The 13273-nt window shown below is 41.0% G+C and overlaps 1 protein-coding gene across 5 annotated transcripts in view; it reads left to right on the top strand.

Annotated features, from left to right (window-relative positions):
• The window catches only part of DLGAP1 (DLG associated protein 1), a 966059-nt gene that overhangs the window by 828796 nt on the left and 123990 nt on the right, over positions 1–13273 (top strand). For 4 of the 5 annotated variants that reach the window (XM_073550898.1, XM_073550896.1, XM_073550899.1 and 1 more), the window contains one exon: positions 1580–1732. In XM_073550898.1, coding sequence (XP_073406999.1) covers positions 1580–1732 — 153 coding nt within the window. Of the gene's footprint in view, positions 1–1579; positions 1733–2023; positions 4849–13273 lie in introns of those variants that run through there. The other variant, XM_073550900.1, reaches the window with a different exon arrangement.

Here is a 13273-nt window from a genome sequence, read left to right as displayed (position 1 = left end):
GACAGCGGCAGCGCTAAGCTGTGATCAAAGGTATAAAGTTTACATCCGGTCACTGATAACTAGCCTTGCTGAAGCTGACAGCTGAGGGTTGCAGCCCCCAGCTAAGTTTTGTCTGGCTGGTTAGCAAAAATGCAGGGGGACTCACGCCATTTTTAAAAAAATTTATTTACAGTGCAGGATCGGCTAATGAATACTCCCATCCGCAGCTCCTGCTCTTGCTGTTATTAGTGGCAGCAGGTGTCAGATGATGGGATCAGTAGTCCCATCCACTGATACCAGTGACTGGAGATAAAGTTTATACCTCTGATCACAGCTGAGCCCTCTCGCTGTCTTTTGACAGCGTGGGAACCGCGGCTCTCTGATGGGCGGGGATGATTTCACCGCCGATCAGAAACTATGTTTGCTGCACTGCCATGCACATGACAGCGCGAGAAACACCCAGTGTTCGGGCAGCCAAACTCAAACAGTAACACAGACTTCCTGATGAAGTCCTTGTTCGATGTCCGTGCCTGAACAGTAGTTGTTCAGTACGGACGCCAAACTTTACTGTTCGGGTATGCCCATCTCTAATGGAAACTTATCTCATAGGAAAAAGGATTGAGTGTTTAAATACAAAATGCTCGATTCCACACTCTCTGACATCATCTGTTTGGTGGCATCTATTTTTAGGGCGTATCAGTTCATATAAGAGTTCAATATTCCAATCAGTAGTATAGGAGTAGTACAGGATGCCCTGACAAAAAGAGATACAATGTGAAGCAGCCATAGGCCATTATTTATCCTCGTTCTGATGTTTCTGCAATAATAAATAAAATGAAGTGAAGCAGTGGTGAGGGCACTGATTTTCTACTTTTCTCCTACACTATTGAATGGAATATACTCCTATCAACATTTGTACCCTCTTAATATATTGCATTCATCATATTATATAGCACTGTGTACGTACAATTGCTCATTTTGCCTTTCTACCCAGCTAATTCTTCTGTTTTCCACTGTTTTCCATTAGACCTATGACATCACATGATTAAAACCAAACTAGTTGAATTCTTATAAACGCTGTGTAGAAACAGGAGGTTAATTTTCCTTGTACGTGTCATAAGTCATTGCAAAAGTCCCTGGGAGGAGGGAGCAGCCAGATCAGGAGTTGAAGAGGGGAATGATAAATGCAGGAACAAGAGAGTTTCTGTTTCTAAATAGTGCAGTGAACATAGAAGAATTCCCTGTGTAGAAAGCAAAATGAGTAATACTGTAGTAAGTACACAGTGCTATGTAATATGATGATTTCAGTATAGTAAGAGGATAAAACCTTTCATGGGAATGCTTATTTCATGGCTGATCGTGGAAAGTATTGACAATTTGGGTCTACCATAGCATTCTGGCTCATAAAGATGGAATAAAAATGAAGATGCCTACCCTTCATGATGTCCATGTGCTCTATCCATCCCTATAGCCTAATTGTATATTTAATTTTTCAGTAAAATGTTTTAGAATTACATATGGCTGACAATTTTATAAAGTAAAAGGTAAATATACCAAAGAAAAGTATCCATATAATCCCTATTGTGTTTGTATCTGGCAGAATCCTAATGCACATCCAAGGCCTACTTCTCAGGATTTAGCTGGGTTCTGGGATATGCTACAATTGTCAATAGAAAACATTAGTATGAAATTCGATGAACTTCATCAGTTTAAGGCTAATAACTGGAAAAAGATGGACTCTATAGATAAAAAGGTAAGTAATTAATACCAAAGCATATTGCTGTCTAGTATGTACTACAATAAATGACAACTTGAGCTGTATCCTATACCATCAGAATGCAACATAGGGATTCTGTGACCTGTTGTGCACTGGTAGGATTGAGCCCTGACTGACATACAGAACAAGGCTCAACCCCCAGAGCTGTACTTCTCAGTATGGCTGAAATGAATTGTTTGCAATGGCATTCTATTCTGTTGAAAAAAAAATAGGCTTGCGGTATATTTCGGTGTAAAGAGCAATCATCAATTTACTTGCACATTCTAGGAGGTGCTACCAAGAAAATTAAGGAAGCACAGAAAACGCTACTGAACTACAAAAATCAGCAACAAAAACTGCAAAGGAACCTCTGCCATCCTTCAAAACTAGGACACAATAAACCTTTTAACTTATTATGCGTAATTATTTATATCTTTTTGGTGGGGTGTTCATTCTCAGGTAATATTTTAATATTTTCCCTACAAAATGAATCATTTGCCGATTGTAAAACATTTCACTTCAGATGCCGATCTGATGAGGTCTGAACCTTTAATTTTGATCACCCTTTTGTGAAAACTATCAGATTAGGTGGTGTATAGGATTACTATTGTAATTATGACAATTTTGGGTACATTTAAAGGGAACCTGTCACCTGATTATTCCCAAATAAAGAAGGGCCGGCACATGTAATTCCTCTGTTACAGTATTATTATTATTTATTATTATTGCGCCATTTATTCCATGGCGCTTTACATGTGAGGAGGGGTATACATAATACATACAAGTACAGTAATCTTAAACAATACAAGTCACAACTGGTACAGGAGGAGAGAGGACCCTGCCCGCGTGGGCTCACAATCTACAACGGGATGGGTGAGGATACAGTAAGTAACGGTATAGCTGGTCGTGTAGCGGTTTGGTGGATCGGTGGTATTCTAGAATTCTGTGTATATGTCCCCAATCTGCTCTCCAAAAATCGAAAAATAGCTTTTATTACACTTGTCTACAGGGAGATCAGGTCTGATGGGCGTTGCTGATTTTGGTCCGTTACCTCCTCATTCTTGCTTGGTGTTGATGATGCATCCTACGTCACCACACAGTGTCCTGTAATGTGAAATGTGAAAAAACACCAGCGCATGCGCATTACAATACTTTGCTCTGCCCTCGGCAGGGCACAGAGAGGTGCACCTGCACAGGAGTTCGATGCTGGGGGCCCTTTATGATGACAAAGGACGCGTCATCCACACAAAGCAAGAAGGAGGACAGCGGTTGTAACAAAAGAGGAGGCGCTGAATCAAGGCCAAAGAGCCCATGGGACCAAACCGCGTCGTAGATGAGTGTAATGAAAGCTATTTTTTGTTTTATGGAGAACGGATTGGGGTTATATATGCAGCATTGTAGAATACTGACACAGAGGGCTAAGGCCAGGTTACATAGGTTCTGGTTCTGCTCCCACCATCTACTAACCTCCATAAATCTGACATTTCCCTCTCTGTGGGTGGCACCATAATAACACCCCGACAGCAGGCACGCTGTCTGGGTGTTATGTTCGACTCCGATCTCTCCTTCACCTCCCATATACAATCTCTTGCCCGCTCATGCCGCTTACACCTAAAGAACATCTCTAGAATCCGCCCTTTTCTCACCATGGAAACAACAAAAACTCTCACTGTCGCCCTGATCCACTCCCGCCTGGACTACTGTAATGCTCTATTAATTGGCCTCCCTCTCACTCGACTCTCCCCTCTCCAGTCTATCCTTAATGCAGCAGCCAGGGTTGTCCATCTGGCTAATCGTTACTCAGACGCGTCCGCTCTTCGCCAGTCGTTACACTGGCTGCCAATTCATTACAGGGTACAATTCAAAGTACTTGTTCTCACCCACAAAGCTCTCCACAGTGCGGCACCCCCTTACATCTCCTCCCTCATTTCTGTCTATCGGCCTAACCGACCGCTGCGCTCTGCAAATGACTTTCGACTAACCTCTGCCCTAATCCGTACCTCCCACTCCCGACTCCAAGACTTCTCCCGTGCTGCGCCAATCCTCTGGAATGCTCTACCCCAAGATATTAGGATCATCCACAATTTGCATAGTTTTAGGCGCTCGCTCAAAACGCATTTGTTCAGAGCGGCCTATCACATTCAGTAATCAAAGTCATGTTATGTTTGTGTGTGTGTAGCCCATTCACTATCTCCATCTAACCCCCACCCCCTGAAGATGGCTGGACCGTCATTGTAAATACATCATTGTAAATACAAACCTATGCTTTGTATCTCCCCCACCTCATTGTAGATTGTAAGCTCCACAAGCAGGGTCGTCTTATTTCGCTTTAATTATTGTATTGTTAACGTTGTTACTTATGACTGTTGTGTTTGAAACTGTTCAACTGTAAAGCGCTGCGGAATATGTTGGCGCTATATAAATAAAGATTATTATTATTATTATTATTACATAGCGTTATGGCAGTCCGTTTAATGGATTGCATTACAAAGCGGCATTAACGCAATGTAATGCATCCGTTAACGCACCCATAGACTGCCATAACCGAGCGCATCGCTAACTCATGTCATAATTGGCATGCGCTAGCGATGTGCGGACATGCTGTGACAGAACCTCGGACGCGGTCTACAGCGTTCAAGGGGCCGTCACGGCTAGCACAGATGGAGCAGCTGCGCTAACGCGATCGCATAAACGCGATCAAAAGAAGAGTAGCGTTAGCGCAGTCCATTTAACGCATCCGTTAAACGGACTGCCAAAACGCTATGTGAACCTGGCCTTACAGGTGCTGGCCCTACTTTATATGGGAAAAACCTGGTGACAGGTTCCCTTTAAAGGAGTTGTAAGTTTGGAATGGGACTATCACTGTAAGTAGGCGGCATTCTAACTAGGTTTTAGCTTACTGCAGAAGCAATTAATTTACTTTTATGTAAAACAAAGCTCCAGAAGTGATTTGGTAGGTTGGCACTAAAAAGAAACTCCGGAAGAATAAAGACCCAAAGAATCAACTGAGACCAATAAACTTGGAAAACCAGAACCTTTCGTTAATTTAATTGTCAAGCCTTCTAATTTCTGTCGTCTCTTTTAAAATGTTAGGTTTTGTTCACACCACAATTGTCCCGAAAAGTATATACACATGACAATGTTTCTTCTTTTTTTTCTATTAAAAAAAGACTTTTTTGTTTTATTTTTTTATTTTGTTTTAATTTAAAGAGATGCAAACATGAACTTTCTTCATCCAATCGTCAACTATGGAACGATATGAAAACCCAATGCTATATGTTTGGGTCCACCGTTTTGTGGTGGTTTTCTTTTGTGGTGCAGAATGATGTAGCAGGCTACATTATTTTAAAAATACTACATCTGAGCTAAAAGTACACACTGCTGCCAAATGTTGGTTGTATAGACGCTTAGAGAAGTAGTTTGTTATAAATTGACATACCTTTTTGTTTTGGGTATGCATTAAACAAATACCAAACATGTGGTGTGAACAGAGCCTATGCGGCCAAAGAGAAATGGCGAATGCTTCCATTAAATGTGGAAATGACATGATGCAGAAAGCAGAGTCTCATGACGGATATTGAGAACACAACTAAATGAAGGGATCTGTGCAACCTGTTTCTCACGTCTATTCCAGTTTTTCTGTTTCCTGGGTCAGAAAAATCTGGAAACCTTGTGGTCATGTAACCTCAGGACTACTGTAAAGTTACCTTATATTTTAGTGGACGATTTGCAACCACTATTACAGTAGCATATACAGTATACTCAGAGATATATGTACTATTCCTTTTAACACTGTAAGCTGCATTAACAACTAAGTGAATCTTACTATGGGCCAAGAACAAGATGTATAACTTATCTTAACAGATTACAATTAGTTGGGCCAAACCTCATACCTAATACAGAGCATCATAAATATTTAGAATTATATTAGATCTTTAAAATATAACCATATTTATTTACAAAGCAAACATATAGTTTGCAATCTTCATTCTTTCATTCAATCTCATATGTTCTGATATGCAGTTTGCACCTTAATTATCAGATGTTTCTCTTGTTGGAGTGTTTCTCTCAGTAATATAGGCTGGAAATGAGGTCTCTGTGTATCCAGGGGGATTCTGTCTTCATTAGCTCATATATCAGCACAGCTTCTATCCTGCACACGTTTCTTCTTTTTTATAGCCTATTTCTCTGTCTCCCCTGAAACGACTGATTCCTCCTACCCGACCCACATTGTGTACAATGCCTCTCACTCCCTTCTAGCATATGACCATGCTATACAGTAATATTTGCAATCTCTAGGATCTCATCGTAAAAAACAATGTTACATATTTAAAGGGAATCTGTCACCAGGTTTGTGCTATGCTATCTAAGAGCAGCATGATATAGGGGCAGAGACCCTGATTCCAGCAATGTATCACATACTGGGCTGCTTACTGCAGTTTTGATTAAAAACTGTTGTATCTGCTGCAGGTCCACCAGTTTTCTGACAGCTGAACGCTGTATATCCCCGCCCACACCACTGATTGACAGCTTTCCGTGTACATTCTGCATAGGCAGAAAGTTGTCAATCACTGGTGGGAGAATGGTTGATCTATCTGGCAGCAGGCCAAGTAGCCCTCTAATGATAAACTCCTGCTGATAAAGCAATAATTTTATGGGAAATATACTATACAGACTAATACGTGACATTTCACTAGAATCAAGGTCTCTGCCCCTGCATATTATGCTGCTCTCAAATTAGATAGCAAAAACTTGGTGTCAGATTCCCTTTACTGTATATGATTTTTACTGGATTCTATTGCGTGAAATAGCATTAAACCACGCTATTCCATCCTCTATTATAAGATGTATACTATATGTATATGGGGCCAGTAAGAAACAGAACGACATGCTCTTGGCCTTTATTGGGTTAATAAAACTCTATGGCCATGGTGATGTCTACGTAAACATTTTATTAACTTTGTTAAATACTATTTATTACTTATCTTAGTGTGCACCTAAGGCCTGTTTCACACTTCCGTTTGTCTCCATCAGTCAAGATCCGCCGTTTTGTAAAAAAAACAGATCCGCCATTTTTTTTGGCGGATCCGTTTTTTTCCCCATAGACTTGCATTACCGGCGGAGCTTGACGGATGGGCATCCGTTGGATCCATTTTTTTTGCAGATCCGACAAGATTCTGGCGTCCGCTGACAAGACTGGATTGACAATGCAACGTTTTTCTGGCTGGCCGGATCCGCACTTTACACTGCGCATGCCCAGCAGAATCGCGTTTGCAGTAAATTTAACCCTATATCCCGATCTGGCGGCTGAGAAAAAATTCTCTCTCTGTCTCCTGCGGTTCCTTTAAATTTCTTCCTTCGCTGGATCCGTAAAAAAAAAACGGTCCGGTGGCACACGTTGATGTCCGTACGCAGTCGGATCCGTTTTCCGCCATTTTGGCGGATTACAACTGACAGAAAAAACTGATGTGTGAAACAGGCCTAAGTTACATTCTGTATTTTAGTCCAAAGTTGCTTTAAGAATTTCGTTACTAATATTGGACTGTGTCCATACAGTCTTGTTCAGCTTCAGTAACAATTTTGAGAGAATAGCTGGCCATACATATAAGTTAGCTGATAAAAAAAAACTAAAGGTATGCATGCTCATTTTAGGGTGAGATAATCCATAGCTAGCTGAGGGTACTGTCATACTAGCCAATTAGCATTAGTATTAAAGTCTTTCTGAACTTGGCAGATTTGGCTGGTATTTATATTATACATGGTCAGTTTTTCCAAAATCCAATATACTGTGCAGGATCTGGTTTAAAGACTAAGGATCTAAGGCACCAAATTAATTAAAGAAGCACTCCTCCTCCCATCAACATTTTTATCCTCTTAATATATTGCAATCATATTATGTAACACTGTGTACTTACAATTGCTCATTTTGTCTTTCTACCCAGCTAATTCTTCTCTTTTCCATTAGGCCTATGACATCACATGATTAAAAAATAATTAGCTGAATCCTTCTAAGCTCTATGTAGAAACAAGAGGTCAATTTGCTGTCTATGACTCATCAGTCACTGAAAAAGTCCCTGGCAGAGGGAGCTGCTGGGTCAGGAGTTGAAGAGGGGAATGATTTTTGCAGGGAAAAGAGACTTCCTGTTTCTACTTAGAGCAGAGAAAGGAGAAGAATTTACTTGGTAGAAAGGCAAAATGAGCAATTCTAAGTACACAGTTCTGTATAATATGATGATTGCAATATATTAAGAGGATAAAAAACAATAATTGGAGTGCTTCTTTTAACAGGAATCCTTCAGCAGGATTTCCCTCTCCCCCAAAACTATTTATATGCACATATAGCTCTTTTAAAGACAAGTCCAGCAATAACTTTACATGGCTCAGTTATGGAGAAAATAGAATTAAGCCCCCGTCGCATGTGTCGCATGGATTTATGTCTTTCTACATCAGTTAAGGAATTTTCTCCTAAGACCTTGTGGGGGCATCACAACACATTAGGAGACCCCAATCAGAGGACAATAAAACATCCGGACTCCTTATCTATGAACTGGAGCAATATTTATGTTTCTCCCTCTCCCATAATCATAATTCTGCTTCACGTCACTTGTCTCATCTATTGCATTTTTTCTGTGCTGTGTTGTGCATAAATATGTGATTCTTCAGATTTTGTATTAGTCAATGCCTGATGAGGAGATCTGAGTAGTCTGGAAAGCTTGCAATGTGTTACCATCTTTTCAGTTAGCCATTAAAAGGTATCAACCACTGAGGACTCTCAATCCTGAATATTTTTCTATCTACTGGCTAACACGGTACAAAGATATACATCTTTCCTGTAACATAGTGGCTGTAAGTCAAGGAGGAGGAATTAGTGATAGGCAGGGAATAGAGCTGGAGTGATGGAGACTTCAGATCAATAGATATTTGCATATGAATTCAAACACTGATTTCTCAGTAATGGAGGAATGGACTGGCCATGTGAAGGTGTTGCTGAAAAGAGCTAAATGTGCATATAAATAGTTTGGGGTGTGAAATCATGCTGACAGATTTCCATTAATTAATTTGGTGGATCTTTAATCTGTTGTGTGTCAGCATCAAACATACACTTCAGTCATTGACTGGAGTACATTCCTGTCCTGACTTACACCACTTTTGTAGTGTAAATTATGATATATCTGTCAAGCTGTCCTCTGCCATGGGCGCTCCCTCTAAGCTCTGCCCACAGTGTATTGGAGGTGAATGCCAAAAGTCACAACATTTAAAGGCATTTCAAATGTACCCAAAGATTTCTGGTGCAAATAGCCTGATGAATCCGCACCTATGCTACTTGGAGTGCAAATCGGGAAAACAATCTGTAAAGATTTTGAGCTATCGAGAAATTCTAGTAAATTTCATCTCTAATACTTTCAGATTTGTGGATGTAGCTCTCAAAAGGATCTGTATAGTATAAGATCAATGCATGATTATCTTTCTGTATTATTAATTCCAAGATTCATACACCTATCTTAATGTTAACAAAAATAAAGAGTAACAGCATTAAAATAACAATAATCAACTATGGGACTACATAGGCAAATATTCTAATTGTTATTTTTTTTATGATTATTTATTAGTACATATTCTATAGTTGTTTTAGTTTGTATTCTATTATAGCGCCTCCAAAGTACGATAGATTTACAATAAAACAAAGGACTACTGTGAGTAAATGTATATGATATAACCTTGTTGTTAGTTATCTACCTCACCGGAAGCTATAGTCTTCCATTATACTATATACTTAAATATCTTGATGGCTGGAATCTCAGTAGTGTTAGGACTAGTGTTGAGCATTCCGATACCGCAAGTATCGGGTATCGGCCGATACTTGCTGTATCGGAATTCCGATACCGACTTCCGATATTTTTTCAATATCGGAATTCGGCATCGGAATCGGAAGTTCAGTTGATTGACGGCCTGACGTCATCATGATGCGCGGTGTGTGCGCATCATGATGCGCCGTCATTTCGGGCCTTCCGGGGGTCTCTGCCGGCCTGCCGGGGGGCTGTGCCGGTCTGCCGGGGGGCTGTGTGGACTGCCCGGGGTCTGTACCGGCCTGCCGGGGGGCTGTGCCGGCCTGCCGGTGGTCTGTGCACCCTGTGGGGGTCTGTACCGGCCTGCCGGGGGGCTGTGCCGGCCTGCCGGGGGGCTGTGCTGATGTCCGGGGGTCTGTGCAAGCATCGTCCGATGGGACTACAAGTCCCATCGGGCGATGCCTGCTACCATGACAGTGATTGACACATTAGCCAATGATGGGACAGTAGTAGTCCCATCATCCGGCTAATGTGTTAAATGTTAAAAAAAAAAAAAAAAAAAAAAAATACTACATACATACTACATGCATGCTACATACATACTACATGCTACATACATACTACATGCTACATACATACTACATACATGCTACATGCATGCTACATACATACTACATGCTACATACATACTACATACATGCTACATACATACTGCATGCTACATACATACTACATACATACTACATACATACATACATACTACATACATACTACATGCATGCTACATACATACTACATGCTACATACATACTACATATATACTACATACATACTACATACATGCTACATACATACTGCATGCTACATACATACTACATACATACTACATACATACTACATGCATGCTACATACATACTACATGCATGCTACATACATACTACATGCTACATACATACCACATATATACTACATACATACAATACATTCATACAATACATACATAGACATACAGTACATATAACATAGAGTAACATACTTACCAATACTTGTCACATTGTTCCCCGAAGCCATTGTCTTTTCCGGGATAAATATTAACATAACAAACCACAAAAATACTCACCCACGATCCGAAGCAGTCCACGAGTGTGTCCCACGACGATCTTGGGTAGAGAACTGCAGCATCAGATGATGCTGCCGTTCTCTACGGGCTGCAGGAATCCAATGACGGAAGGTAGGTATCCTTCCGCACTGTATTCCTCCGCCACTTAAAAAAAAAAAGTCCCTAGTCTCACTTTATGCCATTGCTGTGTGGGAATTTCCCACACAGCAATGGCATAAAGTGAGACTAGGGACTTTTTTTTTTTAAGTGGCGGAGGAATACAGTGCGGAAGGATACCTACCTTCCGTCATTGGATTCCTGCAGCCCGTAGAGAACGGCAGCATCATCTGATGCTGCAGTTCTCTACCCAAGATCGTCGTGGGACACACTCGTGGACTGCTTCGGATCGTGGGTGAGTATTTTTGTGGTTTGTTATGTTAATATTTATCCCGGAAAAGACAATGGCTTCGGGGAACAATGTGACAAGTATTGGTAAGTATGTTACTCTATGTTATATGTACTGTATGTCTATGTATGTATTGTATGAATGTATTGTATGTATGTAGTATATATGTGGTATGCATGTAGTATGTATGTAGTATGTATGTAGCATGCATGTAGTATGTATGTAGCATGCATGTAGTATGTATGTAGTATATATGTAGTATGTAGTATGAATGTAGTATATATGTAGTATGTATGTAGCATGTAGTATGTAGCATGCATGTAGTATATATGTAGTATGTATGTAGCATGTAGTATGTATGTAGCATGCATGTAGTATATATGTAGTATGTATGTAGCATGTAGTATGTATGTAGCATGCATGTAGTATATATGTAGTATGTAGCATGTAGTATGTATGTAGCATGCATGTAGTATGTAGCATGTAGTATGTATGTAGCATGCATGTAGTATATATGTAGTATGTATGTAGCATGTAGTATGTATGTAGCATGCATGTAGTATATATGTAGTATGTAGCATGTAGTATGTATGTAGCATGCATGTAGTATGTAGCATGTAGTATGTATGTAGCATGCATGTAGTATATATGTGTTATGTATGTGGCATGTAGCATGCATGTAGCATGCATGTAGTATGTATGTAGTATATATGTGGTATGTATGTAGCATGCAGTATGTATGTAGCATGCATGTAGTATATATGTAGTATGTATGTTGCATGTAGTATTTATGTAGTATGAATGTAGCATGTATGTAGTATGTAGTATGAATGTAGCATGTATGTAGTATGCATGTTGTATGTATGTAGCATGTAATTTTTTTTTATTTTTTTTTTTTACATTTAACACATTAGCCGGATGATGGGACTACTACTGTCCCATCATTGGCTAATGTGTCAATCACTGTCATGGTAGCAGGCATCGCCCGATGGGACTTGTAGTCCCATCGGACGATGCCTGCACAGACCCCCGGAGCCTGCACAGACCACCGGCAGGCCGGCACAGCCCCCCGGCAGGCCGGCACAGCCCCCCGGCAGGCCGGCACAGCCCCCCGGAGCCTGCACAGCCCCCCGGCAGGCCGGCACAGCCCCCCGGCAGGCCGGCACAGCCCCCCGGAGCCTGCACAGACCACCGGCAGGCCGGCACAGACCACCGGAGCCTGCACAGACCCCCTGGCAGGCCGGCACAGCACCCCGAAAGGCCCGTACAGACCCCAGAGAGGCTGTACAAGGGCAGGAAAGGGTTTTTCTTATTCCGATACCGGAAGTCCCATAGACTTGAATGGGACTTCCGGTATCGGAATCGGCGATACCGATACTTTTTTTAAAGATCGGCCGATACCATCCGATACGATACTTTGAAGTATCGGATGGTATCGCTCAACTCTAGTTAGGACACATGGACATGCCAGAGAGATGCTAGAAATTTTCCGTGTAATTTGTAACATGTCTAAACTTTACAACTTGTATAATGTATGTATTCTGATACATTTGTGTGTTAGAATAATTCATTTCTGGGGCAAATCTTTGGGATACCCCAATCCTGGGTAACACTTACCATGTGGCAGAGCATCAGTCAGACTAATCAATTTTGTAGCTAGATCGGCTTATGATACACTGATTGGGTTTTTCCCTTCTTGGAGACAAGTAAGTTACTACCAGACACCATGAACTGTGCGATTTTTTGATTTACGCAAAAATTTGACCCACTTCTCCGTCACAAAAGACTGGATACTATGCTATTGTATCCCTCGGGGATTAGACACTGTGGTGCTTATTCAAACAGCTCCCGATTTTATTGCACAAGAGGGGCAGAGAATTCAGTTTGGTATCATAGCGTGATTTATTAAGGCAAGATAATTAACACAATGTATAGCTAGTCTCTAAGGAGGAGGATTTCTTCTTGTAGAGAGTGGAAAGCCAGCATAGGGAGACTTATAGGCCATGCAATGCTTCTCTTGGGATATAAATATTCAAGTTGCCTCTTCAGAGAGGAAGATGACTTGAACTCTATGGCCACTTATTGAAGTAGCAATCCTAAAAGTCAATAATGACTCTTGACGAGTCTTGTGACATGACTTAAGGCCCTCAAACACATTAGATGACTGTTGGCCGATCAGTTAACACCCATCTCAGCCGACTTTCCCATATACAGGAGAGCTTGTTCAGCTGAGCGCTCCTGTATG

The sequence above is a fragment of the Dendrobates tinctorius genome, unplaced genomic scaffold, assembly GCF_039654945.1.
Source record: "Dendrobates tinctorius isolate UK_male_01 unplaced genomic scaffold, ASM3965494v1 ptg000171l, whole genome shotgun sequence".
Taxonomy (NCBI): domain Eukaryota; kingdom Metazoa; phylum Chordata; class Amphibia; order Anura; family Dendrobatidae; genus Dendrobates; species Dendrobates tinctorius.
Note: the sequence above shows the minus strand (reverse complement) of the source record. Positions and strands in the feature narration are given on the sequence as shown.